Source organism: Oryza sativa, chromosome 8 (assembly GCF_034140825.1).
Source record: "Oryza sativa Japonica Group chromosome 8, ASM3414082v1".
NCBI lineage: Eukaryota > Viridiplantae > Streptophyta > Magnoliopsida > Poales > Poaceae > Oryza > Oryza sativa.
This window is the reverse complement of record NC_089042.1, coordinates 19,818,369-19,845,813: the sequence shown is the minus strand read 5'-3', so window position 1 is coordinate 19,845,813 and position 27,445 is coordinate 19,818,369. Positions and strand designations below refer to the sequence as shown.

Sequence of the window (27,445 nt, the reverse complement as noted above, 5' to 3'; positions counted from 1 at the left end):
AAAACCTTGGATAGAGTGCTAAAAGAATTAACAAACGTAGGGTTGGAAACGGGACGGGTCAGAGGCGGGTTGGTCTGGAACACCCACCCCCGCTCCTCGACTTCTCCCTCAGCCCAGCACCATAGAGGTCATCGGGTGAAAAACTTCACTCGTTCCCACCCCTGTAAGGGACCCGGTGGGTGAGCAGGGCCCCGCACCATCCAACTAGACCGCTTGGTGACGAGCGGGGATGGGTGAGCTTCGACGATGCGTCGAAGAGGTGAGTGTGGCTCAGGACGGTGACGCGACCACGACGCCGGATGACGACGAGGTGGGTGGCGAGATGAGGAGGCACGGTCAGCAGTTGGGGATAGGGGCTAGGGGCGGTAGTTGTGGGGTGGTTGGTGACTGAGCACCGCTACCGCCGTCACCGGTGCGCTATGCCTCACCACCGATGCAAATGCGTGCCCTGGACGCGCTTGGCCGTCGATGTCATCATGGACGCGTCTCCCCTAGACGTCGATGCCGTCGTAGATGGTCGTGCCCCTGACTGTCGACACCGACATGGATGGCCGTGTGTTGCCATCGACACCAATGCCCACGCCTAGCCGCTGCTGGTTCGCCAGCGGTAGACGGGCCGACCGCCGGTGGAGAGTGGCGGCTGGGTGGCTAGGTGGGTGAGAAAATGAGGATAGAGTAGGATGGGTGTGAAATGTAGGGTTTTGCTTTATATAAGGCAGGTTAGATGGGTTTTTTGGGCTTGTAATATGCTAGTGTTAATAGTCTAATATATACACCTCGGGGCCCGTGGGTGGTTGTCCTCCCCCGCCCATGGTCTGGGGCCTCGCCCCCGACTCCTCACGGGTCAAAATTAGCACCCGCCCCATCCATGTTGGGACAGATACTCGACGGTCGCAGACCCCACGAGGAAAATTGTCACCCCTAAACGACTATAACTTTTGATGTTATTAAAGTGAACTATGAATTGTCGATGTTATAAAACCAAAAATTGAAACTTTCAATGCTATATGTAACCAACTTTGTCAAAGTAAAAATAATATAGTGCATCTTGTTAAATAATATAGCTGCGAATAAAATAAGAAAGAAATTAAATAACATGTGATTATGGCATACTGTAAGTAGTACTAGTATTTTAGAGATAATATTTATATTGAGACAACTATTTTATTCGAAGAGCATTATCTAATCTGGCTGTCAAATCGTTGGAGATAGGAGTATAGAGACGGGACTTGACGAACTTGTGAGTTGTGACCACGAGCTGTTCTCTCTCCCATTCCTCATTTCCCAAGCAGTCCACGCTCAAGTCTCAACCCCGACCCCAACCCCTCCTCCCCTTCTCCCTAATAGTGATGACCTAATCCCCCGATAATCAGCGAGGAGACTCGCGGCGGTGCGGCGGCGGCGACCTTCCACAGCTGTGAGACTTGAGAGGCAACGCGATAGTGCGATAACGGCCACGAGCCGCGGCTGCAGGAGGAGCTCTGGAAGCGTTGGGCTTGGAGAACGGAACGCGGTGCAGCTGGGTGAACGCCTTGAGCTCGGGCCGCAGCCCCCACCGCCCCACGTCGCCGCGCGATTTGGCGCTGCGGCCTCGCCGGTTTTCAGGAAGGAGCTGTGAGTTTATTTTCATTACCTTTTCTCCTGAAAGTTTCTTCATTTTTCATTTTGTTTATGAAGTAGTATTTGTATTTCTATTATATTGTTTGTTTTTTCCTCCTTAATCTTTCAATTTTGCCATAGAATTTCAATTTTTTACTGATAAGTTTTCTCATATATTTTTTCAGTTCTATCATTTTTCTTTATGATATTTCTATTTTTCAATTGTTTTTGGAAGGGCATATTTTACTTCTTTTTTTTCTTTTAACTGAACACAACAGGGGAGGGCCCGCTGTTAAATTTTATTAATGTAAGCCTAAACAGAAGAAAGAAAAAGGATCGTCCTTTCAAGGTTTCTCCAAGAACAAAAGAGATCGGCTTGTTCTCAAAGATAAAGCCGTTCTCACTTTCTAGATGTTCCAAGTAATCATTAAAAGCTTTTTCCATGAAGCAATCACTTTGATACTGCAATCGAGTTACAACCATCATTATATTAAAATTAAGAGAGATATCCCAGGATATCCCAACAGCAGACCAGCAGGCTTGAGGTTAAGGGCATTCAGAAAAACAGATGCATCATGTCTCCATAACTCTCATGTTGCATAGAAGGCAATCTGATCCAATATATTTTACTTTCTTATTTTCAACTTGTTCCGATTGTTTTCCCCATTTTCCCCTAAATTTCAATTGTTTTCCAGATATCATTCCAACACTCTCTTTGAATCCTTCAATGTTCTAATTCACATTTTTTTTCTTAGTCTGTTTTTCATATATTCATTTTCTATATTTACTTGTAGTGGCATAGTGGGAGTGGAAGCAAGGGGAGAGGGAACGACGGAGCCTGATGGTGAGTTCACTTGCTCATGGTTGCAATAGTACTCCTTTTAAAAGAGGGTAATGGACTAATGGCCACCACCTCACCAAATATAGTTTTTTTATTTACCAAATACTCTATCATATTTTCTATCAACTACTCCCTCCGTCCTATTTTAAGTGCAATCATGGTTTTTCGCGTCCAACTTTGATCGTCTGTTTTATTCGAAAATTTTTTGAAAAAAAATTAAAAACATAAGTCACGAGTAAAGTACTATTCATGTTTTATCATCTTATAACAACAAAAATACTAATTATAAAAAAAATTCAAACAAGACGGACGATTAAAATTGGGCGCAAAAACTCATAGTTGCACTTAAAATAGGACGGAGGGAATACTTCATATACTTTATTGTAAATAAAATAGACCATCTGCAGACACGATTATATCTTATTTTATTTATACAATATAACATCTACAGGGATGAAATTGTCCTAAAAACCTTAATTTGTTTTAGTCCGTAGCAAAGCACAGGTATTTAGCTAGTCTTTTAAAAATATCCTTGCGTTTACCGAAACAGTTGGGAACCCAGTCTCCCTGATGGCAAAATCCTAATGTCAGCACGGAGCCCTGGTGTTTTGAGCACCCGACTATCCGAGATAGTTGTTCATCCTGAACATCTGAATTCTGAGGTAGACATGAAAGGAAAAAGGAGTTAAGACTCAGTTTTTCTGTTTCACTCTTCCATTATTTGAAGAGTTTTCTGTCTCACATGTAACTTGCTATCACCTTTCCTGCGCTGATTGGTTCCACTTAGTAGCCCAGTTGTCAATATATTCTAGTGATGCATGACAAATAAAAGAGATATTCCAGTGATGCATGACAAATAAAAGAGCCATTTAGTCTAGACAAGTCTAAATCAATTAGATGGTTGTTTGGCATGTCTTAAGACTCAGTTTTTCTGTTCCACTCTTCCATTATTTGAAGAGTTTTCTGTCCCACATGTAACTTGCTATCACCTTTCCTGCGCTGATTGGTTCCACTTAGTAGCCCAGTTGTCAATATATTCTAGTGATGCATGACAAATAAAAGAGATATTCCAGTGATGCATGACAAATAAAAGAGCCATTTAGTCTAGACAAGTCTAAATCAACTAGATGGTTGTTTGGCATATGTCTCCCAACTCTCCCTCTCTCTCTCTCTCTCTCTCTCTCTCTCTCTCTTTTGTGAAATATGTCTCATCACTGGCCAACTTAGTCAGCAGCGAAGGACTATTTCTCTATAGTCAACTTATCTGAGCTGTCCAATAATTAGACAGTTTTCATGCCCCTGGTAATATCAAGGATGTCATTTGCATTCTTCCTCGTTCTAAAGCTTTCACCCTTTCTTTCATTACTTAAATAAATGCATGTGTAACTTTCCTTTGACAGGTATGCCTTCTTCCCACATACATGACAACTTGATGAGCGGTATGAAACATCCCCTTGAAATACCAAACTTCCTTCTTAAATGATCACATAGCCGTAGCCCACAAAGATAGCAAGATGGTTGGAGCAACGGCAAGCACTTTGATGGGGGTGATGAATCCACTCCTAGGAAAGCTCTCTACCCTACTCGAAGAGGAGTATGGCAAGCTTAAAGGTCTGCATAGTGGGATCGCCTCTCTGAGAGATGAGCTACGTAGCATGGAGGCTGCTCTGGAGGACTTATCACAGTTGGAGGAACCCAGCCAGCAAGTGAAGGAGTGGATGCATCAATTGCGGGAGCTTTCTTACGACATTGAGGACTGCATCGATGTCTTCGTGCAACACCTTGGTCAGGATGATGCTCATGATGGGCTTATTAGCAAGATTATTGGTTGGATCAGGACGATGAAAGTTTGCCATCATACTGCAGGGCAGATTGGTAAGCTGAAGGAGCATGCTGTGGAAATTAGTGACCGGCGTAAGAGGCTCAAATTGGACATTGTCCCCTCCAGTTCTGCCTATGTGCCCATTGATCCTAGGTTGTCGGCATTCTTTGAGGAGGCAGGCAGAATCATAGGTATTGATGTCCCAAGAGATGAGCTCATAGAGTGGGTCACCAGTGACACCAATAAACGGAGAGTAATTTCTATTGTTGGATCTGGAGGTATTGGCAAGACAACTCTCGCCAATCAAGTATACCAGAAAGTCAGAAGCAGATTTAGTTGGACAGTTTTTGTGTCTGTATCCAGGAGTCCTAATATCATCAGGATTCTCTCTGACATATTGTCCAATATTATTAAAACAAACAACACAACATCGGATGACCAAAAGCAACTTATGCAGAGGATCAAGGAATATCTCAATCGTAAATCATTGGAATATCACGAACTTGTCAACATGACTAGAGAATTTCTCGAGAATAAAAGGTATGAAATTGCAGGATGAACTACACGTATCACACTTTTGGCATTTGCTATTAGGCTTACAGAAATTCCAAATTGTCTCCCCAAATGCTTTTTCAGTAGTTCCTGTGACACTAGTACACTAAGAAGAGGTACCACAAGAAGAGGTTACACTAGGCTTACACACCTTCTATTGTTGATTTGTAGTACATCTAGGTACACTAAGAAGAGATCAAGAGATACCACAAATTAGCAGCAAAGAGTGCTGTAAAATAGCTGGAAATAGCTCTTTTTTTAAACTTTGCCATTTTTTAGGAGGTAGCAGGATATTATGAGGTGAAAGTTGAAATTTTGTAGGTTAACCTACATGGGAAATTTTGAGTTGAATATTCACCAATTTCAAATAAATAGTTCACAACCAACAGTTTTCAAAAATTGAGTCATAAGTTGAAAATGTTTTCAGGTGGAACATGTAAATTTTAGTGTTAAAAGCTAGAAAAAAAAAGGTGGAAGCTAGAGAATTTGAGTTGAAGGTCTTCATATTATTCATAATCTTCTTAAAAATATCTACTGCATTCTTAATCATTCTGCTAATTGAATTACAGCTATTTCGTCTTGATTGATGATGTCTGGAGTAAACAAGCATGGAAAGACATCCAATGCGCTTTTCCTAGTAACAACAATGCAAGCAGAATAATGATGACCACACGTATTCAAGATGTTGCTAAATCTTGTAGCTTTCCACACGAAAGCCACGTTTATTCCATGAAGCACCTTGGCGTTGATGACTCGAAAAGATTGTTCTTGAAAAGGATATTTGGCCATGAAAATGCTTGCCCTCTTGAATTGAAAGAGGTTACCAGTGACATACTAAAGAAGTGTGGTGGCTTGCCACTAGCTATAGTTAATATAGCTAGCCTGCTAGCAACAAAACCAGCCACGAAGCAAGAGTGGGAGAGGGTAAAGAATTCTATTTTCTGTGTGCTTGAACGAGATCACGAGATGGAAGTGGTAAAAAGGATTTTGTTTCTAAGTTACTATGATCTACCTGACTATTTGAAGGTCTGTTTATTGGATCTGAGCAGATACCCAGAGGATTTTTTGATTAAGTGTGAGCATATGATATGGAGATGGATCGCTGAAGGATTTATTTCTGGAAAGCAAGGACAAAATCTAGAGGAAGTAGGAGAAAGGTACTTTAATGAGCTCATAAATAGGAACATGGTACAATTGGTTCAAATGGACTACAGCGGTAAAGCAATCAACTGCCGAATCCATGATATCATGTTGGATCTACTCATATGCTTGTCAACTGAAGAAAACTTTGTTACTATAGTAAACAGTCAAACGATCACATCTTCGACTGACAAGATTCGTCGCCTCTCCCTCCAAGGAAACTGCGAAGAGAACAGTGTATGGCTGAACACTAGTGATTTTTCTCATGTCCGGTCACTTAGTGCATTTGGTGATTGTAAGCAAATTCCCATGCTCTCAAGCCTTCAAATTCTGCGGGTGTTAGATTTAGAAGGCTGTAATCATTTGAATGAGGACAATGTCCGTATTGAAGATATTGGAAGTTTACATCAGTTAAGGTATTTATGTATCCATTCATTCACAAAGGTCCCAAGGCAAATTGGGAAGCTGCAACTGCTGCAGACGCTAGACCTGACAAACTCAAAAGTGACAGAATTGCCTGCAAGCATTGTACAACTACGCCAATTGGTGTCCCTTGAATTGGGTTTTCAGGCAAGATTGCCGGATGGTATTAGCAACATGAGAGCTCTTCAGTATTTGAGGTGCTTCAATTGCAGCAAGAATTCCATAAATGTTGTTCTGGAGCTAGGTAATATAATCAAACTAAAAAGGCTTGTCATACATTGGGATCATGATATAACCGGTGAGGATGAGGAAAGGTACAAGAAGCCTTTGGTATCATCACTATGCAAGCTAGGACAAAGTAACCTCCAGATTCTAAATATTACCCGATTATACCTTTATTGTACCGTGGATTTCTTAATAGAGTCATGGTACCCTCCTCCACAGCATCTCCGCCATTTTGAGATGAATGGCATGGCGCACTTCCACAGGATTCCAAGACGGATATCATCATTCTCCACCCTCATCTACCTAGATATCCGTTTAGAACAGTTGGAAGAGGAAGATATGCAGCCACTGAAAGACTTGCCTGTCTTGGTAAACCTCTATCTAGAAGTACGGGAATCCAATCAAGAAACACTGATCATCAGCCATGGTGGATTCCAGTGTCTAAAGGATTTTTCTCTCTTGTATGCTGAAGACAAAAAGGGTGGACCAGGTATGATATTTGAAGGAGGAGTTATGCCAAAGCTCCAGCGGTTAAACATTAGATATCATGCTCATATTACAGTACCTGAACGGGGTTGCGGGTCTGATTTCAGCATCCATCAACTGACCTCCCTCAAATTGTTCCTGGTGGACATTTATTGTGCGGGTGCAACAGCACGGGAGGTGGAGGTCGCGGAGGTTGCCATAAGAAATCATGCTAATCTTCACCCCAATCATCCCTCCCTTGAAGTAAGAAAATTTCTGAAAGAACATATGGCAACGAATGAGGACAATGATGCTACTGAACAACTAGAGGGAACCAGTACCAGTTAGAAGAAGACCATCTAGCTAGCATGTAGCATCTGCGACAGCTGAAAGTTGAAAACTACATTTGACAATGGTATTACTCGTTCCTCTCATGCCACCAAAGAATCCATCAGGTTTCTGTCCAGTTCTTTATTCCTATATAATCCAAAGCTGATTTTGAGCTCTAAACTTTTGTTTTAAGATTAATTTTAGGGTTTTCTTTGTCATTTTTTGTTGCCCAACTCTATTTCCATGACTGGTACGAAAGCAAGTGAAAAATCTGTCCAAAACTAATCCTAAAATCAAAGTTTAAAATTTAAATCCGCTTTTAGAGATGCACTTGATATTGCAGTGAGAAGGAGTGTGTGGTTTCAACTCTCGGTGTTTAATTCTCAACACGCTTATAATTTCTTCTTAAAAAATATTTGGAGGGTTGTCATGGTTATTGGTACCACATACATAACAGTAATTGACTAAGCTCGGCAGGGCTCACCATGTACCAAGTTTTATACGGAATCATACCTCGTATATAGGAATTCCGGATAAGAAAGGATAAGAAAAGTTCTATATGGAAACGACAAGGACTACTCGGATTGTATCTATATTGGTCTCTCTAGTTCTACTTGGATAGAGAGATAACAATAGGTATAAATACAAGATCCCATAGGAGGAGAGGGGACATGTCACAAGACATACAGACCAACACAAAACAAAACAAACCAATACGCCGCTAGACATCGACATAAGAGATTAACCTAGACATATTCCATCCGGTGCCTTTGGAGGCCGGCAAGAGGGATCTAGCGTCATCTCTGATCTCAACGAGTTCATATTCGAGGAGGAAGACTACCCTGTCGTTGACTACGAGTGATCTAGCACCATTTCTAATCTCGACGAGTTCATATTCAAGGAAGAAGACTACCATGTCGTTGACTACGAGTTGGTTATCGTCGACTCTATGCTGCCAAGTCGACGATAACTAAATAGGTTATCCCAAATATTGTACGTGTGTGATTATGATGAATAAGAGCAACACCGGCTTCGGCCAACAGGAGTAGGGCTATTACCTGTCAGATAAGGGACCCGAACCTGTATAAAAATCATTGTCTCCATCTCTTTTACTTCAATCTCGTATATACCCTGGTACCAACGATCCACATATTATGCAAATACCGTAGTCACGATCTCAAACGTCGACAAGGGTCGCCTCTTCCTCCATTTTTTTTTTAAATCTGCTTTGAAGCCTGAAAAGGTAGGGCCTAAATCAGGGATCAAGCTTCGTGTCAGACATCAATTCCATATATACATGTCAGTACCCAGTGGAGGCTGTTGAGGCAACCATCAGGAATGCCGTCATGCTGCTTCTAAACCACCCCTCTCGCTTGAGGGTGTGTTTAGTTCACGTTAAAATTGGAAGTTTGATTGAAATTAAAACGATGTGACGGAAAAGTTGGAAGTTTATGTGTGTAGAAAAGTTTTGATTTGATAAAAAAGTTGGAAGTTTAAAGAAAAAGTTGAGAACTAAACCAGGCCTGAAATCAAGATATTTTGGGATGACGTCATGGCTAAAAATGACGAGCAGGCGTACTATGCTCCTCATGTAGGAGTACCATACATGCTGCAGGCTGCATATGCAAAGGAAGATGATACATACATACATAGTACATATATGTATGTACCTAATAGTGTTAGTAAGGAGATATATACCTCTAATTGTATACCTCGACTGACATTTACACCAATATCCCTTGAAGACCTGGAAAAAAAAACTCAAGCAAAGTACAAAAGGGGAATTTCCAATCCTATCCTCGAAGGTACTATTACTCAAGTGACGATGAGGTTACCTCTTAGAGCATCTCCAACAGTTTCTCCAAATCTAACTCTCCAAATGTCTATTTGGCCAACTCTCCATCTGATTTAGCCAGTCAAACTCTTATTTACTCCAACAGCCTCTCCATTCATCCTCTCTATTATGAGCCTATGACAGTGGGACCCACGTGTCAGTCTCTACAACCCTTTCTTCTTCCTCATCTCTCCCCCCTTTTCCCCAAACCCACTCTGCTCAGCTCGCAGCAGGTGCCGCCGCCGCCGCTTGGGCCGAGCTCGCGTGGACGTGGGGCGGCCAATCGGCGCGGGCGGCGAACACAACGGCAGGAGCGAGATGGCGGCGTCCTCTACTACATGCCGCACCGGTCGAATCCGCCGGGGCATGGCGATGACGACGGCAGGCGACGACGACCTCGGAGACGACGGGACGGCGACCTCGGCTGGCGACGGATCTGGCGACGGCGCCGACAACGGCTGGCGACGGCGTCGACGACGGCTGACGACGGCGCGGCGTCCGGCAACGACGACCTCGGAGACGACGGCGCCGACGACGGCTGGCGACGGCTCAACGACGACCTGGCGGATCTGGCAACGGCACGACGACGGCGGCGTCTGGCAACAGCGGATCTGACGACGGTGCGACGACGGCTGGCGACGGCGGCTTCCGGCAACGACAGCCTCGACAGCACCAGCGATGGCATCTCGACGACGATGGTTGGCGGAGAGAGAAAGGGAAGAGGGATGCTGTCGGCGTGGGGCCCACGATTGGCTAGGCTATTTTGGTTGGCCAAATTTGGCTAGTGGAAGGAGGACTTTGGCCAGCCGGATGGCTTGGCCAGCCCGATAGCCAGTCTGTTGGAGGGTGAAATTGAATCAAAATTGCCAAAATTTAACTTAGAGAAGGGGATAAGGAGACTGTTGGAGATGCTCTTAGATGGAAGAAAGTACAAGCAAAGACTTCCCATTTGTGCATTTTATGTCACGTTTACGCGCTTGGTCACTGGAGCTATCAGACTCACGTCACTCGTGTAGTCGTGCACTCAACCGTGTCGAACAAACAGATGAAAATACATGGAAGATTTCACTCAACACAACTACACAAGTCCAAATCAAAACACATTTGTTTAGCATACACTGTTCCTCAAAGTATACCCACTTACTCAGTGACAAGGACCTTTGGCTAATGCCTGTTGAGTTTCATAAAACTCAAATCCATCCGAAAATAACAGCACCGTCAAGTGAGTATCACCACGTGTATAACCCCTTTTCCTCGAAACCTTGTGTCCCCTCTTTCATGGTCTTCACCCTTTGCTCTCTGCATTTCTTTCAAAGATGTTACCAGCTAACTTCTGATTTGCTCGAGCACCTCGTAGCAGCAGTTTATTTTTCGGAGAATGGTTAAACAAAATAATTTTTGACTCATGTAAAAAAAAAACTTATCTTTGCTTCCTTGATTACCATGTTGAGTTATTACTTCTGCAGGGAAAAAAATACAAAAATTGCAATATAGGCTAAAGAAAAGATGAAACGGTACAAACAAATTTTAGCTCTTACATTTTTGTTGAGAATAGAGCAAGTCGCAAGAAATTCAAACAATATTTTCACAACAGTAAAAGGAGAAGAAAAATGAAGTTCAGCCATCCTGGTTAGAGAAACAACGCGTTGAGACTGACTTTGTGCTGTGCCATTTAAGCAAGTTACAAAGAATAAGCATGTGGTCTAACTTTAAACTATGTACCTGTCTCAGTCAAGAACTTCACGCGTGGTTGAGAATTTCTGATGCAATGCCCAATGGAGAAGAATGCAGCATGAACATTGACTAAATAAGTAGCCAGTAATCTTGGTGCTCAACAAGTTTTTTTTTTTTTTTTTTTTTTTTTTTTTTTGAAAATAAGGTGCTCAACAAGTGGAGCTCAGACTGTGCACTCTGTGTCACAGAGTCAGCATGCATACTCACATAGACACCCCACTGGGCAAGATAACTGGAAGCACCACACAAGTGTCTTCAACACCAACAAGCTCGAAGTACAGCTCTACTCTCTAGTCTCCCATGTCACCGAGAGTCCCTGCACATTCCAACAAATCTTAGCCAGAGCAAAGAGAGGCACAGAAAAACAAAAATGGTAGGAGTAACAGCCATCGCATTGATGGGGGTGACGAACTCCCTCCTTGGGAAGCTCACCGTTCTACTTGGGAGGGAGTACAGCAAGCTCAGAGGTGTTCAAGCCGGCATCACATCCCTGAGAGACGAGCTGATCATCATGAAGGCTGCACTTGAGGACTTATCACAGTTGGAGGACTGTAACTCACAGGTGAAGTTGTGGATACATCAGTTGCGGGAGCTATCCTATGACATTGAGGACTGCATCGACATTTTTCTGCACAGCCTAGACCATGGAAGTGTTAGTGATGGGCTCATTAACAAGATTATTAGTTGGCTCAGGACACTGAAAGTGTACAGACACACTGGTAAGCAGATTGCTGCACTGAAGGAACGTGCTGTAGAGGTAAATGACCGACGCAAGAGGCTAAAGCTTGATGTAGATATCCTTACTTCGAAGGCAGTGGCCATCGACCCCAGGCTACCAGCACTCTTTGAGGAAGCGGATAGACTAGTGGGAATCGATGGCCCAAGGGATGAGCTTGTCGAATGGCTTACCAAGGGCAATGGTTTTGCACAAAATCGCAAGGTTATCTCAATTGTTGGATTTGGAGGCTTAGGAAAAACAACACTCGCCTGTCAGGTGTACCAAATGATAAAAAGCCAATTCGATTGCACAGCTTTTGTATCTGTATCACGGAATCCTAATATCAATAAGATCTTGAGAGACATACTTTCAGAAGTTCTTTATACAAGCAACCCGATGTCAGATTATCAGAAGGATCACTTCTGGAGGATCAAGGAAAATCTTAATCAACCATTGGAAGATCACCAACTCATCAACATGATTAAAGAATATCTAAAAAATAACAGGTATGAAAGGATTTGATATATTTAGAGTATATCACTAGGATCAAAAGTATAAATTTTTATACTACGGGAACGTGTGCAAACACTTGGTTTGATCTGGATATAATCTACGATTCCAAGTCAAACTTTCTAGCACTATAGGATGAACCAAGCAAAAAAGGCACAAAACCATCACGATCTATTTGATCCACATGAGTGAAGGTTGGAAGGAAACATGCTATATTGTTGCTTGCTCACATAGTCAGATGTGTATTTTTAGTGTGGTCAATTGGTCACCTATGCAAATGAAACTGAAGTTCTTTTTTCTTCCCTTCGAAAAAGCACAGTTTTATTTTTGGGATTGGATGCTACCGTTAAAGCTTGCTTCAATCCTACTAACACAGTAACAGTTTACCTTTTATGATTTGTATATAGGTACTTCATAGTAATTGATGACATATGGAGTAAATCAGCATGGCAAGTTATCCAATGTGCTTTTCCATATAACAGCAATGCGAGCAGGATAATGACAACCACTCGCATTCAAGACGTTGCACAATCTTGCTGCTTTACACATGAAGATTATATTTATGATATTAAACCTCTTGGTAGTGACGACTCAAGAAAATTATTTTTGAAAAGGATTTTCGGCAATGAAGATAATCACCCTACAGAACTCAAAGAAGTAACTGATGAAATCCTAAGAAAATGTAGTGGTTTACCGCTGGCCATAATTAATATAGCTAGCCTATTATCAACCAAACCAGTTACCAAGCACGAGTGGAAAAAAGTGTGGAATTCTATCGGCTCCATGCTCAAGCAAAACCAAGATCTAGAAATAGTAAAGAGGATACTATTTCTAAGTTATTATGACCTACCTCATCAACTGAAGCTCTGTTTGTTGCATATAAGTGTATTTCCAGAGGATCATGTGATCAAGAGAGAGCGTTTGATATGGAGATGGATAGCTGAAGGATTGATTACTGAAGAACAAGGACTGAATCTGGAAGAAGTAGGAGAAAAGTACTTCAATGAGTTGGTCAATAGAAATATGGTGCAACCAGTGGACATCGACTATACTGGTAGAGCAAAGGCTTGCCGAGTGCATGATATCATGCTAGATCTCATTATATGCTTGTCAATTGAGGAGAACTTTATTACTATAATTGATGACCAGAAGTCCATGCTTTCAACTAACAAGGTTAGGCGTCTTTCCCTCCAAACAAACCATGAAAAAACCAATATATGGCTTGGAACCAACAGATTTTCTCAGGTTCGGTCACTTAGTGTCTTTGGTGATCTGAAGCAGATGCCCCCTTTCTTTGACCTACAAGTTTTACGAGTTCTGGATCTAGAGGATTGTTCTAGTTTGAAGGATGGAGACATCGAGAATATTGCAAGTTTATTTCAATTGAGGTATCTAAGTCTCCGAAACTGCCACATTAGCAGGGTCCCAGCACAAATTGGGAAGCTACAACTTTTGCAAACACTCGACCTCAGAGGGACGAGAATAAAAGAATTGCCAGAGACCATAACTCAACTACAGCAATTGGTTCGCCTACTGTTGGGACGCTTTGGTGTAAAAATGCCAAATGGGATCAGCAACATGAGATCTCTTGAGGAGCTAGTGGTGCTTGATGGAAGCAAGAACTCCGTGGATGTTGTGGTTGAGTTGGGTAATTTAACCAATTTGAAGGTATTTTCTATATATTGGCATCCTAATGGTGAAATTCACGATGAGGGAAGCTACACAAAGTCAATTATCTCATCACTCTGCAAGATAGGAGAGCACAACCTCCGATCCCTTCACATTACACACGGTTACAGTCTTTTACTGGATTTCTTGGTTGATTCATGGTACCCTCCTCCATGTCATCTTGAGATGTTTCGGATGGTTTCTCACTTTTATTTTCCTAGGCTTCCTAATTGGATGTCTTCCCTCTCTGAGCTCACATTTTTAGACATCAACGTAAAACAGTTTGGAGTGGAAGATATGAAGATCTTACAAAACATGCCTGCGTTGCTATCTCTTAAACTTTACCTTGAGGAATCCCCACAAGAAACACTAGTCATTAGTCGCTGTGGATTCCAATCTTTAAAGTTGTTCTATTTTTATCCAGTGAATGGTGAGCTTGGTTTGATGTTTCGGAAAAACAAAAAGGATGGATTGGGTTTGATGTTTGAAGAAGGAGCAACACCAAAGCTCCAGCGGCTTGAGTTTCGATATTGTGCTCATGATGCAATGTCTGCATATGGCGTTGATTTTGATTTCGGTATCAAGCAACTTACCTCCCTCAAGCATCTCGGTGTCAGCATTCATTGCAGAGGTGCAAGGAATTGGGAGGTGGAGGCTGCTGAGTCTGCAATTAGAAATGCAGTCTACCTTCTTCCCAACCATCCTACACTTGAAATGTATAGACTGTCAGAACATGAAATAGTGAAAGATGAGGAGGAATGGGATGATGATACTGGATATGATGGGGATGAGCACAGTGGATCAACAAGATGGGACCAAACAAATGAATATTTCCAGCAACAACTAAGGTACGAGTTCCATACTTTGTACATAACCTATTCTTCTTAAATTGAGCAGTTTGTAATTTGTTATGTTAATTTATTTATGTCCTTGTTTTTGTTTACAGTTGAAGCATCACAAAGCTGTTGTCAGGATTCAAGATCGGTCAATTAGTGAAACAGAACAAACATATTGTGATCTATGAAGCCAAGCAAATCACATTGACACCTTATCTTTATGTTCCCAGTTCTCACCCTGACCATCCAACATATTCCGTTTTATATTTTCATACCTAGATCAGTCATCAGTCTTCAAGGAAGAAATGTATAGTGAATTGTAAAATTAATTATGTCTAAGCATTGTGACTCGATAAAACTCAAAGTGCTGAATCTATCACCATGTCAGACAGCAAGACTCACATACTTCTGTCAAGGTAAATTAAGGTGGTGATTTCAAGCATTGAATCAAGCATTTGAATGTATGAACTAATGATTCCATCATGCTAATTTCAAACCAACGGTTGAAGCACACATGGAAAGATTGGTTAATGCCCGCAACACCTATCATTATCGGTGAGCATGTATCTCCCTAAAATCATTCTTGACAAAACATACTTCTACAGCCAATCAGGCTATAATCTAGATTATTACCTACAGATCTGCGGTGCATTCGTTCTCACATTGACACTCGTGAAAAAAAAAAAAAAAAAAAAAAAAAAACAGGTACAACAGAAAACACCCACACAGCCTGAACTTCTAGGTCTCCTGTTAAGCAGTAATTTTCCTTCATCTAGGCAAATCAATCGCGAGTGTGGAGAATTTCTTATAGTTTGGTAGGATGAGTACTTGAGTAGGGCTCCAATCTGATCGATGGGTGGATGTTGCAACGGTGCGAAGGTAGCAGACGACTTACATGTGCTGATCTCTGAAGCGCGCGTTGGAGTAGTAGCCAGACACCATCCTCCGGGAAGAGGAACGGCCTCTCGCCTGAGCCGCGTCCGCCGCCGCCCAGCCGCTTCGCCGGCGCCGGCGACGGTGGGGGATCCGCCTCGGTCGCTCGCTCGCGCAGGCGAGGGGAGTGAAAAATGGGCCTTTTGTCGGGGGAGCATTGTTGTTGGGCCATCTTCGGGTTGTATGTAAGACAGGCCGAGGAACAAGGTCCACTTTACATCCCTCATCTTTTCGTCGAATTTCAATACCTGAACCACAATATCGGAAATCTGGTCCCCCTCCCTAACTTGCCAAACCGGTGCATGCGTGTAGGGGTGTGTGTGTGGAGTGTGTGTGCGTGGTGGAGTGCGTTTGCACGTATGTTCAGATACTACAGCTTGTACTCAAAGTGGAGAGCTCTCAAAAAAAAACTTGCCAAACCGGGTTAAATTAGGTCGCATAGCAGTATGGGCACTTCCCTTCCCTGACGTCTTCAAAATACTTCGTGTAATTACTACTGCCAGCTCATGGACAGGCAGGCCAGACACTGCTCGAGGCTCGACGGCCCGCGTATGCCATGGCCGTCGGGGCTGTGTGCAAAAACCGCCATAAAATCGGTGCAAACCAGCAGATGATGACCCCCTGCTCAGCACAGCAGGAATACCGGCGACGACGATGCAGCCCTGTCACAGCTTAATACACGGAGTACTATACAATAATAATATTTCAGTAAAAAAAACAATAATAATACAGGCAGCCTTTTTCTGAAAGACTCAGACCCTGTTTAGATGAGACTAAAACTTTTAAAACTTTTAAGTCCATATCACATCGGATGTTTGAAAATTAATTATAAATATTAAACGTAGACTATTAATAAAACCCATCCATAATCTTGGACTAATTCGCGAGACGAATCTATTGAGCCTAATTAATCCATGATTAGCCTATGTGATGCTACAGTAAACATTATCTAATTATGGATTAATTAGGCTTAAAAAATTTGTCACGCGAATTAGCTTTCATTTATGTAATTAGTTTTGTAAGTAGTCTATATTTAATACTCTAAATTAGTGTCTAAATAGAGGGACTAAAGTTAAGTCCCTGGATCCAAACACCACCTCAATACAGAGAACTGAAGGAACGTAGTGCTAGCTAGTAGGACTTGATGGCGTGTTAGTTGGAAGTAAATGCAGGCAGTGTCGGTGATCGATCGATCACTCGACATTCTGGCGCCCATCCATCCAAGGTTTAGCGAAAAGCGCGTGGGCGGGCGGAGGAAGACGACGCCGCGGCGCTGCATTCCGATGCGCGCCTGTGACCCGCCCGACGCCGCCGTCGCCTGCTTTCCTCCTTGTCCCCTTGCGAGAGAGGCCTCACCTGCCCGGCCTCCTCTACTGTTGCCGCTGACTGCTCAAATTAAATATCCTCATCGTGGCTGATTTATATTAATTGATGAATTATACTTTAAATCAATCATCCTGGCATGCAGATGGGGTCATTAGGATTTTTGGATTATTCATCATGCTCACAACTTAGTGTCACATATAGTGCACGTACTCTCTGCTAGGTGCTACTAGCTCAGTGTGGCTCAGGGGCAGCAACCAACGCGAGTGTCATGGAGCTTTCACGCGTTATGAGTGGATTCTCTAACCATCTGTACCACAACGACATCTGCTGCCTCTCACAATCTTGCTCTCAGTGCTCCAAGAGCAGAGCACATTTAGCGTGCCATGTTTTGGCCAACGTGCAAAGATCGATCAGTGACAGGGCGAGGATATCATTATGGCGCCATTAACCACGACATATTTGATTAATTAGTGGCGTGTTCATTAACCACGACATGTTCATTAACTAGTGGAGTTGGTAGGATGCAATCTCCTGCACCTTTTCTACTCTTTTGATCTTTTCCTCCTCGATGGTCTCGGTGGTCTTTCACCCGCGAAAATGGTGGTCAAATGTCAGCGAGCTCCAGCCAAAATTATGGTTGAAGCAAGCATTCCATCCTCGAGCGATTTAATCTACTAATCCACTGTCCACTGTCTAGTTCAACTATCCACTGTCCAACCAGCATCAACCTCGATCCTCTAGAAAAAGGACCTTAATTAACCGTGTTGTTTAGCGTACAACCAAAGTCAGTGACCGTGCTCAAAACTAGGTAAATTGGCATTGTGCCACACACGGACACACATCTAGGGTTCACCGAATCAAATCTCTACTATTATAAAAATTGAATATGTTTTTGTCGGTAGTTTGGTATGTTATCCGTTTATGAGTCGGTTTTTAAGTTTGTTCGCTTTTGAAAATACAAATATGTATTTGACTCGGTTTTAAGATCGTCCGCTTTTGGAAATACAGAATGAATCGTATAAGATATCTCTTTAAAAAACTCGCATACTAACTTGAGATGATCGGACTACTAATTGCAGCTTATGATTTTCGAACAAAATATATATCCAAGCGAATTTAACACAGTGAATTTCACCTTAACTAAACCATATAACAATAATAAAATTAAAATAGTCTTCACCCGTTGCAACGCACAGGTATTTTTTCTAGTTTTATAAAAGATATAAAAGTTGATTTCAATTTAACTTGATCTTCAAACTAAGTAATTTGTGTTCTCTAGCCAGTCGATTGTGTCAGATGTTTCATAAAAACCAAGTCGGTTTACACATCGGTTTTGTCTTTTTTTTATATATATTTTAGATCTTTTGAAATCTTAATATCATTGGCATTGTGGTCCAACATGATGGTGCCAATGACCCATCCCTTCCGCGGAAGCAAAGTACTTAAATGAAGAGGAATGACGCCGATGTCATTGACACCGAGAACCTATTAGTTCAAAAAATTCGAAAGAACATATTTATAATAACACAATATTTACAAATAGTTATCGGTGCCAGTGTCATTGGCATCAAGAATCTACTTGTAAATATTGTTTTATTATAAATAAATCTGTTTTCTAAAATATTTTTATAAATGGATCATCGGCGTCAATGACATTAGCGATGTCCTCTTTATATAAGGACTTATCTTACACGGGGAGACTAGGGGGATAAGCTGATATTGGCACCGTTATGGTGGACCATGGCGCTTTGGCGCCGTGAAATGAATTCATTCCCGAAATAAGTTAAAATAAATTTTCAAATGGAAAAAAATCCAATCAGTTTTATAAACCTTGCATACACACCTCAAATGTTTGGACACATGCATTAAGCATTAAATGTGAACGAGAAAACCATACAATTTGTATGCAAATTGCGAGACGAATCTTTTGAGCCTAATTACGCCATGATTTGACAATGTGGTGCTACATTAAATATTTGCTATGACGGATTAATTAGGCTTAATAGATTCATCTCGTAGTTTACAGACGGAATCTGTAATTTATTTTATTATTAACTAGGAAGGTGGCCCGCGCGGATGCGCGGGCATTATATTATTAAAAGATAAGATTATTGTTTGTTCGAAAATTTTGTCTCATAAATTAAGGGCAAACTAATGTTTGGATAATGTTATTTTATAATAATTTAAAGGTTCTATTTTTCTTAAAGTATCTTAAAAAACCATTCACAAACTTTTGAGTAGGAGATGGATTAAGTACTTATGACTTTTGAATCATGTTTTTTTTTCTCGAGTAAATAAGAAACTATTGCAAGTTAATTATTATACAATCCATTTATAGAGCAAGATACTTAAAATTCTTATGATTAAATCATCTCATGAAGACGCATGATATAGTAAGAATGGGAGGAAAGCGCATGCATGGAAAAAAAAGAACGGGAAAAATGAAAAGAGGGAGAGGAAGCATACGTACCCACGTACTTAGGTGCGTACCTATGCCCCGGGAGGAGAGGTGGAACCTCGTAGTATTTAGTTTGTTCTAAGATCAATTTAATCTAATGGTTTATAATATTGTACATACCGATTTAAGTGAAAATCAAATAATAGATATTTTGCTTTTTTTTCTTAGAATTTTTAATAGTTGCTTTAATTTATTAGAGCACCACATGGCAGTTTGAGAGCATTTTAAGAAATTTTAAAGGACTTAACACATGTAATTAGAATATTAACCACATAATATATATGCATGGGGCATATGGTATTATTTATTCCAGCTTCGTCCATGTTTATATACATCTAGAGAGAAATTAATTATGTGGCTAGCAAGCCATTAGATGTCTAATTAATAGCAATTAATTTTGACACCTATTTACAGTTGTTCATAGTAGCTCTTACATATTTATCTTACGACTTTGATTATCCATTGATCCCCAATTTATTGATCACCATCACTCGCATGAAAAAAACATGTACTACTTAGGATTTAGAATAGCTTATTTATATGATAGCTATTTGAGGGTACAAATGAATGAATTGACTTCTAAAAAGCTAAACTGTTGTTTAAAAAAGACACCATTTAGAAACTTGGAAAGCGTGCAAACGAAAACCCAAACTATGGAATTGGGAAAAAAAAGAGGGTTAAACTCTCTTATAGCACGCTTGTCTTAGTAAAAGTTCTATTAATATTTGTTAATATTATGCTCACATTTATAACATAATAATTTCTTTCACCTGTACGAACAAATAGTACAAAATCCAAATATGACATAACACAATACATTATAATTATTCTATAATCAACTCTTAATTTCAGGTTAAACAGAGCTAAGTGTTGGAAAAAATTCAACCCGCGGTGCTTAATTCTTCTCTCACGGCATCACACCTTTAATTTTCTTTACATGTTATTAATAAAATTATTCAACTCCATATATGACTTGATATGTGGCAAAGTGGTAGCGTAGTGGCGGTCGTAATCACCTTAGATGCCTTAGACACGGCGCTTTGTCACGCGTGCAAAAGGCAAAAGTGCAGACGTGCATTGTGTAGCGGGCCAAAAAAGAGAACTTCGAACGCTTTATTTATAAGAAAACAATAGATCCGATGATTTAAATAATGGGTCCACCGGTTCTAGTGTAAGTGTAAGTTAGTTAATATAGATTTTAAATTGTTAATTTAATGGGTACATAATATAGTGTAGACTTTATTTTGAAACAATGCATTATTGGAGAATAATAGTCCAATGTAATAAAAAATAAATCCAGTGATTTAAATAATGAGTCCATCGGCTTAAATGCACGTATAAATTAGTTAATATAGATCTTAAATTGTTTATTTGATAGGTACACAATATAATTGTGTAAACTTTATTTTTAAATAGTGCATTATTGGAAAATAATAGCACAAAGTAATGAGTACACCGGTTTAAGTGGAAATTATTAATTTTATGGGTAACATATAATGGTCTAAATTTTATTTTTTAAAATTGTAGAGCTAATTTAGTTACATGCAAGTTGTACGATGGTAGATTCTATATTTGTAAAATTATGATTATTTAAAAAATATATATCCATTATATAAATAGAAAAAAGAAGAAAAAAGGGGGAAAAAATAAGCGAAAGAAGCATACGTACACATACGTATGTATACAATATAATGTGTGAACTTTATTTTAAAATAGTGCATTATTTAAAAATAATAGTACAAAGTAATGAGTACACCGGTTTAAATGGAAATTATATTAAATTATTAATTTAATGGGTAACATATAATGGTGTAAATTTTATTTTCAAAAATTGTAGAGCTAATTTAGTTACCTATGAGTTGTATGATGGTAGATTCTCTGTTTATAAAATTATGATTATTTAAAAAATATATATTCCATTATATAAATGGAAAAAAGAAAAATAAATAAGCGAAAGAAGCGTACGTACACGTACATATGTACACATATAACTGTGTAAACTTTATTTTAAAATAGTGTATTATTTAAACATAATAGTACAAAGTAATGAGTACACCAGTTTAAATGAAAATTATCTTACATTATTATTAATTTAGTGGGTAACAGATAATGGTGTAAATTTTATTTTCAAAAATTTTAGAGATAATTTAGTTACCCCTGAGTTGTATGATGGTAGATTTTTTGTTTGTAAAATATAATTATTTAAAAAATATATATCTATTATATAAATGGAAAAAGTAAAAAAAGGAAAAAAAAGAATTGAAAGAAGAAGCGTACGCATGAATTATGATTATATATATATATATATATATATTATATAAATGGAAAAAAGAAGAAAAATTGAAAAAAAACAGAGAAAGGAAAGAAGAAGCGTACGTACAGTACGTACGTATATATCTAGGGAGGAGGAGAGGTGGGGCCCATAGTATTTGGTTTAGTTTATTTTAAGATCAATTTCATCTAACGGTATATAATATTGGACCCACCAATTTAAGTGAAAATTAAGGGGCATATGTTTTGTTTTTTTCTTAGAATTTCTAGGATTTTCTCTAATTTATTAGAGTGCCATGTGACGACTTAAGAGCGTTTGTAGGAAGTTTAATGGACTTTTAGTATATAAAGATCTACGTTTAATATTTTAAATATGTGTTCGTATTCTTAAATAAAATTTGGCACGCTAACTAACCACCCTAGTCCCTACTTACCGGAGCCCCTCTCTTCCTCACGGACAACACAGTTGGACGAGACGCGTGTCGGCGTGGTTGCAACTTTCGCACACACGCATTCGCATCATTGCTTCGAGGCGGGGACCAACCGGGTCGATCGATTAATCGAGCCGGGCCAAACGAGGGTTTGGGATGAGGAGCTCGTGCAAATGTGCAAGTGCAACGCGGTGGGTGGGTTGGGCAAGTCACACACACAGCCAATGCCGCCAATATGCCATTGCCAATTTGCTATTGCCATTGCCATTGCCATGCCATGCAAGCCATGGAAAAGGTGACCTCGAGCCAACCCATTTATGCATCATCAAGTGATCAGTCCCAGCCCCATGTCAATAATTCATACGAGTGTTAATAAATAATTCAGATTAGCGATGTTGACGTCTTTAAGCCTGTTGGGTTTGATGAGCTGGGGGTTTAAGAGACATGAAACTATTACTCCTGAGCTTCAGAGTTAATTTAGGGTTATTCATCATTTATTTCCCGAGCTTTCGTTTTTAAGACCGCCAAGAAAAGTCTTACCTTCAAATTATTTTCTTGATGTGTTTGATTACGTGTGTCTTCGGTTTATAAGCCACAGTCATATAAAAAAACATTTGAAACAAGCCCTTTGTTAATTGTTGTTCAATTGATCTGATGATGCTTCTTTGTTCATCATCATTGAGCGTCAGCAGTACTGCCATGGTGTTTATTGGTATGCAGAAGTAGCAGTGATAGTAAATTGTGGGGGTGATCCACTGATGGCTTGTAAAGTGCAGCAAATGCGACTCAACCAAACCAAATCTGGCGAGGTACAACTAGGAGTAATACCAGACAGCCAGGCATGGATGCAGACATATATGTTTCAAGGCTAGGCTTCCATCTTGAAGAAGCCAGTCAACAACTGTTGGGCATTGCTTGCCTGCCTGCCTTTCGTCAACACGGCGATTTCAGTTTCAGTTTCGGTTTCAGTTCAGCCACCATTTTGTAGCTCCGGAGATGTGCCTGCCCTTTCTTTAACCCATCTATCTGATCAGTTAGTGCGATATCATCTGTTTTTGACTTTTTTCCTTTCTGGTTTCTCACCAGAAAATAAGAACATTGTTCAGTTAGGTTTTCAAGAAAGGCAGGGTTATGTGATATGTCAATATATGAGTATGTGTATTTACAGTTGCTGTAATTTTGAGTGCAGTTATTTTGTCCTGATTACTAGCACTGGTTCTTTTATTCAGGAGTACTCCACTACTATAGGGCACGCCTGCAAACAGAGGCCACCAACTCTGGGATGGGGTCCAAGGCCTCTCCTCTCCAATTGCTCACTGTATCTCACTCACAGCTGCTTAAGTAAATCTGCCAGGCCATAAAACATCCATGAATGATTGCTGCCGAAGCTTCACGGTGCCCACCATGGATGTGTTGGAATCAGAACATCATTACAAAAACACTTCCTGAATTGCTGAATGCAAGATACTATTGGTCAAAGTTAAAAAAGAAGAGGCAAAATTAACAGAAAATTAGCTAGTTTCTTATCAGTTAGCTGTGTGGAATATAATGCTGATACGCTTTTCTGCATTTGCCAGTTATGCAGAAGCAGAACAGCAAGCTGATGCTGATCAAGGGGCATCAGAACAAGCTAGGCTAGCTATCCCCAAGGATCTCGTGATACTTTTGTGAAAGCAGAGGTCTTTTCCAGCCGAGAAGTACAAATCCTCTTTAATTCCCCAAACAACAACAGCTCACCAAATTCCCATACTATCATTAATCCCCATTACACCCACTCCTCTTTCTCCATTAATTTCCTAAATTCCATGCAAACAGAGTAACAATATCACTCGGATTATGCATATCAGCATGTGAACTGAAGACCATTTTCTTCAGAATTGAACACCTCAATTTTTCAACAAAATTCTAGTACATTAGCACGCTGCCTCGGGAGATTTTTCTCCTCCGGGCACCACAATTTCTTGATCCTTATGTAATAATATCTCGTGAATAATAATAACTTATCCCTTATTTTGCCACCATTGTGGCAATTTATCCCTCTGTACTAAAACCAATCAATATGAAAAAGGAAAACATAATAATGCTAGTGCAAGGGAGAAAAAAAAAAGAAAAATGGCAGTTTTTTTTTTTCATCTTGTTTTCCTTTTCTGAATATTTGTTTCCACCAATCCTAAATCTTCTTACAACCATGCCCTTCGGCTTCCACCAAATTGCGAAATTTGCAGATGAGACCCTGAAGTTTGTGTGTATTTTGCTCAGCTCTTCTTCCACTCCTCGGCGCCGCCGTCGGTGCCGCCGGCGAGGTAGGCTTTCTTCCTCCTCTCGGCGCGCGCGCACGCGCAGACGACGACGAAGCAAGCGGCGTACACGGCGTACACGCGCCAGTTCGCGCGGGGGGCCTCGCCGGCCGCGGCGCGGTGGAACACGGCGGCGTAGTAGTGCAGGCCGACGGCGAGGCCGACGACCATCTGCGCCAGGCCGAGCGCCTTGGTGGCGTCCCCGTTGCCGTCCTCCTCCGGCGAGGCGGCGCCGGAGAAGACGGCGACGAGGTCCACCATCTGGAGCATGAGGTAGCCCATGAAGCCGAGCGACTGCGCGGCCTGCGTCCAGGCGTACGCCGCCGGCGAGGCGGCGTGGAAGAAGCGGAGCGGCTCGAGCCCCGTGGCGGCGGCGGCGAGCGCGAGCGTGGCGAAGTAGATGGCGAGGTACGCCTGCGCGAGCAGCAGCGCGCGGTGGAGGAGCGGCAGGTACGGGGCCATGCGCCGCACCAGCGCCGTGAGCATGAACAGCGGCAGGAGCAGCAGCGCAATGGAGGCCGCCGACGCGGCGGCCGCCGCCCACCGGCCCCCCAGGATCGGCCGCACGCCGTCGGCGATCCCGGCGTTCGCCGCGGACAGGTACAGCTTGGAGGAGTGCGACAGCCGCGCCAGGTCCGGCATGAGCGTCTCCTGCAGCCGCGCCGGGAGGCCCTTGAACTCGGAGATGAGGTCGTCCGTCCCCTCCGCCGCCTCCGCGAACACCACATCCTCTTCCACCTCCGCCGCCTCATTGCTCGCGGTGGCATTCACCTTGCCACCACTCGCTTCCCCATCAACCACCGCCTGCGCCGCCTTCTTGCTCGATTTGGCCTGCTTGGCACCACCATCCACGGTCGAATTGGACGCTTTCTTCGCCTTGGCGGCGACAACGGACTCAGATTTCGCCGTCTTCACCGGCTTCACCGGCTTCACCGCCTTGGCACTCCCCGCCTTCGCCACCTTCGCCGGCTTCGCGGTGTCGGTTCCCTTGGACTTCGCCGTCGCCGCCTTATCCGTCTTCGGGACCTTCGCCTTAACAACGGCCGCATCCGCAGAAGCTTTCGCCGCCGCCGCCGCCGACAACTTCTTGGTCGCCTTCACCGCACCAGCGGGCTCCGATTTCTTGCCCTTCACAACCTTGGTCTGGTTCTTGCCGTCCACCCCGACGACCTTCTTCTTGATCTTCCCCACCGCAGCCGCGGCACCCTTCGCCTTCTTCACCGGCGGCGGCACCACCACCACCTCCTCCTCCTCCCCACCATCATCAGCCAGCAGCGCCTTCCGCCCCCCGACACCCTTCCCCTTGGGCTTCCCCGACGCCGCGGCGGAGGAGCAGAGCGCAATGTGGGAGAGGAGCAGCACGGCGACGAGCAGCAGCAGCAGCGCTGGCCTCGGCCACCGCGCCATCGATCTCCGGCAGCCGCAAGCACACAAGATCCGATGGGGTGTTTTGTGCGTTGGCGGTGTAGATCCGGTGGAGTGAGGGAGGGGCAAGGTATTTTTGGGGGCGTTTTATATATAGAAATCGCGGTGGAGAGAAAGGCGGCGTCGCGGCGACGAGGAGGAGGAGGATAGTGTGTGTGGGTGTGTGAGTGAGTGGGAAGCGAACCCACACCACCAGCAGCAGCAGTGCGGAGTCGGGGACGAAACGGCTGAGGCGCGGGGGGGGGGGGGGGGGGGGGGGGGGTTGACGACGCGGGGAAGGGGGGAGAAACGGGGGAGAGACGAGACCGACGCGGGATGGAGGTGGACGACCTGGGGCGTGGGGTTTGGTACAGTGGGTGGGGATGGTCACATGGGCAAACGTCAAACGGCCAAACACCCTACGACTACGAGCAAGAGCAAGCACCGCTCTAGCTCTACTGCTGCTGGTCTAGTGATCTGCCATTCCGCTACTAAAAAGAAGTGCTCTGACGTAAGAGAGGGTTGTGTTTGTGTCTGTGCTGAATGTTTGTTTAGGAGTTGGATTGGGTAATTAGGCAGGCTGAAGACTTCCTTGCGGAGATCCTTATTATGATCAATCTTGTTAACATTCTGCATTCTGTGGGTCCTTTACGAAAACCCAAACTCCGGCCACAGGGAAGAGAATAATCCACAGGCGCCGCGGCACATGGCTGTCAAAGTGTCAAATGTCAACCTGGATCGGACCGTCTTAGGTTCATCCCATGCATAACTCTGAGCCCAACATGTTATTTGGTCTGTGACTGTGGAATGGCATGGCATCCTCGTGTCTGCCTTAACCAATGGGAAATTTTAATTTCTCGCGACAGATGCATCGTCTAGGTTCACAATTGGACATATGGTCTTGGACAGCCTGATCAAGCAAATGAAGATCATCAAACTTGAGCTGATCAAGCTCAAGGTGAGACTACAAACAGTTCCTGTAATTTCATTAAAATGATAGCATTGGTGTCATTTGACATAAGCACTTTTTATAACAAAGATTTTTTTTAGAAGTTCATTGTATATGACTGCATCCTTGTTTGTATAGTCATATCTTCTACCTATGCACTTAAAAATTAAGAATTATATACACAACCAAACTCGTACAAATTTCTATGCCTAGGCTCATTTAGTTTATTTATCAATAAACTCGTACTTTGTTGACAAATATTACAAGTCTCTATGTCTAGGCTCATTTAGTTTTGATACCAATACTCGGGAATATTAGGGATATTCGATAGGTAAGCCTACGACTACAACAGTTACAGCATGTTGCTTGCCACACTATTCGTGTTGGTTGTGGCTAAACCGCAATCCCAGGCAACCGACTATAAACAACCCTAAGTACTAGAATCTTGACAAGAGGACCTTGTTACGTGTTATATTTTAGTGCCAAAGCGATGGTTTGAAGGGTAAAAGGTATGTCATCAATTATAGCGAGTTTGTATGCCTTAACAAAAGTGAAAGTGTGAAACACAATGGTAGGATTGATTTATAGGGACGTCTTGTGGCTACAATATAGGAGTAGTTAGGAGGGGAGAATAAGAAAACTTTTTTCTCCATAGGAAAAATAAAGAGAGCTAGAGGAA

At 42.2% G+C, this 27,445-nt stretch overlaps 3 protein-coding genes and 2 long non-coding RNA genes across 6 annotated transcripts; 2 read left to right on the top strand and 3 right to left on the bottom strand.

Annotated features, from left to right (window-relative positions):
• The first annotated feature begins 1,247 nt into the window (after nucleotides 1-1,247).
• Nucleotides 1,248-7,727, top strand: LOC4345556 (disease resistance protein RGA5-like). Its single transcript, XM_015795051.3, has 4 exons — nucleotides 1,248-1,614; nucleotides 2,394-2,443; nucleotides 3,841-4,802; nucleotides 5,384-7,727. The coding sequence occupies exons 3-4, from the start codon at nucleotides 3,955-3,957 to the stop codon at nucleotides 7,413-7,415; spliced, it is 2,880 nt and encodes a 959-aa protein (XP_015650537.1). The 5' UTR covers nucleotides 1,248-1,614; nucleotides 2,394-2,443; nucleotides 3,841-3,954; the 3' UTR covers nucleotides 7,416-7,727.
• On the bottom strand, nucleotides 6,542-10,079 carry LOC136351613 (uncharacterized). Its single transcript, XR_010734746.1, has 5 exons — nucleotides 9,233-10,079; nucleotides 9,096-9,144; nucleotides 8,456-8,632; nucleotides 7,168-7,343; nucleotides 6,542-7,068 (listed from the first exon to the last, which is right to left on the bottom strand). It is a non-coding gene; the product is annotated as an uncharacterized lncRNA (long non-coding RNA).
• Nucleotides 10,080-10,746: 667 nt separating this feature from the next.
• LOC136351612 (uncharacterized) lies at nucleotides 10,747-15,786 on the bottom strand. Of its 2 annotated transcripts, none has more exons than XR_010734745.1 (5): nucleotides 15,593-15,786; nucleotides 14,455-14,569; nucleotides 11,526-11,602; nucleotides 11,398-11,455; nucleotides 10,747-11,281 (listed from the first exon to the last, which is right to left on the bottom strand). It is a non-coding gene; the product is annotated as an uncharacterized lncRNA (long non-coding RNA). The 2 variants fall into 2 exon arrangements; XR_010734744.1 differs by having other exon boundaries at nucleotides 14,455-14,564.
• On the top strand, nucleotides 11,071-15,098 carry LOC107281953 (disease resistance protein Pik-2-like). The gene is made up of 3 exons (XM_066303801.1): nucleotides 11,071-12,189; nucleotides 12,601-14,709; nucleotides 14,808-15,098. Exons 1-3 carry the CDS (start codon nucleotides 11,336-11,338, stop codon nucleotides 14,809-14,811), a joined length of 2,967 nt encoding a protein of 988 aa, XP_066159898.1. The 5' UTR covers nucleotides 11,071-11,335; the 3' UTR covers nucleotides 14,812-15,098.
• Nucleotides 15,787-23,981: 8,195 nt separating the features above from the next.
• LOC4345552 (uncharacterized) lies at nucleotides 23,982-26,067 on the bottom strand. The gene has a single exon (XM_026020038.2). The coding sequence runs from the start codon at nucleotides 25,818-25,820 to the stop codon at nucleotides 24,372-24,374; it is 1,449 nt and encodes a 482-aa protein (XP_025875823.1). The 5' UTR covers nucleotides 25,821-26,067; the 3' UTR covers nucleotides 23,982-24,371.
• Nucleotides 26,068-27,445: the final 1,378 nt, after the last annotated feature.

Excerpts from the sequence above, each read along its gene's own strand:
- LOC107281953 (XM_066303801.1), top strand. The coding sequence starts at position 11,336 with ATGGTAGGAGTAACAGCCATCGCATTGATGGGGGTGACGAACTCCCTC. Across the intron at positions 12,190-12,600 it reads GAATATCTAAAAAATAACAG|GTACTTCATAGTAATTGATG; the intron begins GTATGAAAGGAT and ends ATTTGTATATAG.
- LOC4345556 (XM_015795051.3), top strand. The coding sequence starts at position 3,955 with ATGGTTGGAGCAACGGCAAGCACTTTGATGGGGGTGATGAATCCACTC. Across the intron at positions 4,803-5,383 it reads GAATTTCTCGAGAATAAAAG|CTATTTCGTCTTGATTGATG; the intron begins GTATGAAATTGC and ends ATTGAATTACAG.
- LOC4345552 (XM_026020038.2), bottom strand. The coding sequence starts at position 25,820 with ATGGCGCGGTGGCCGAGGCCAGCGCTGCTGCTGCTGCTCGTCGCCGTG.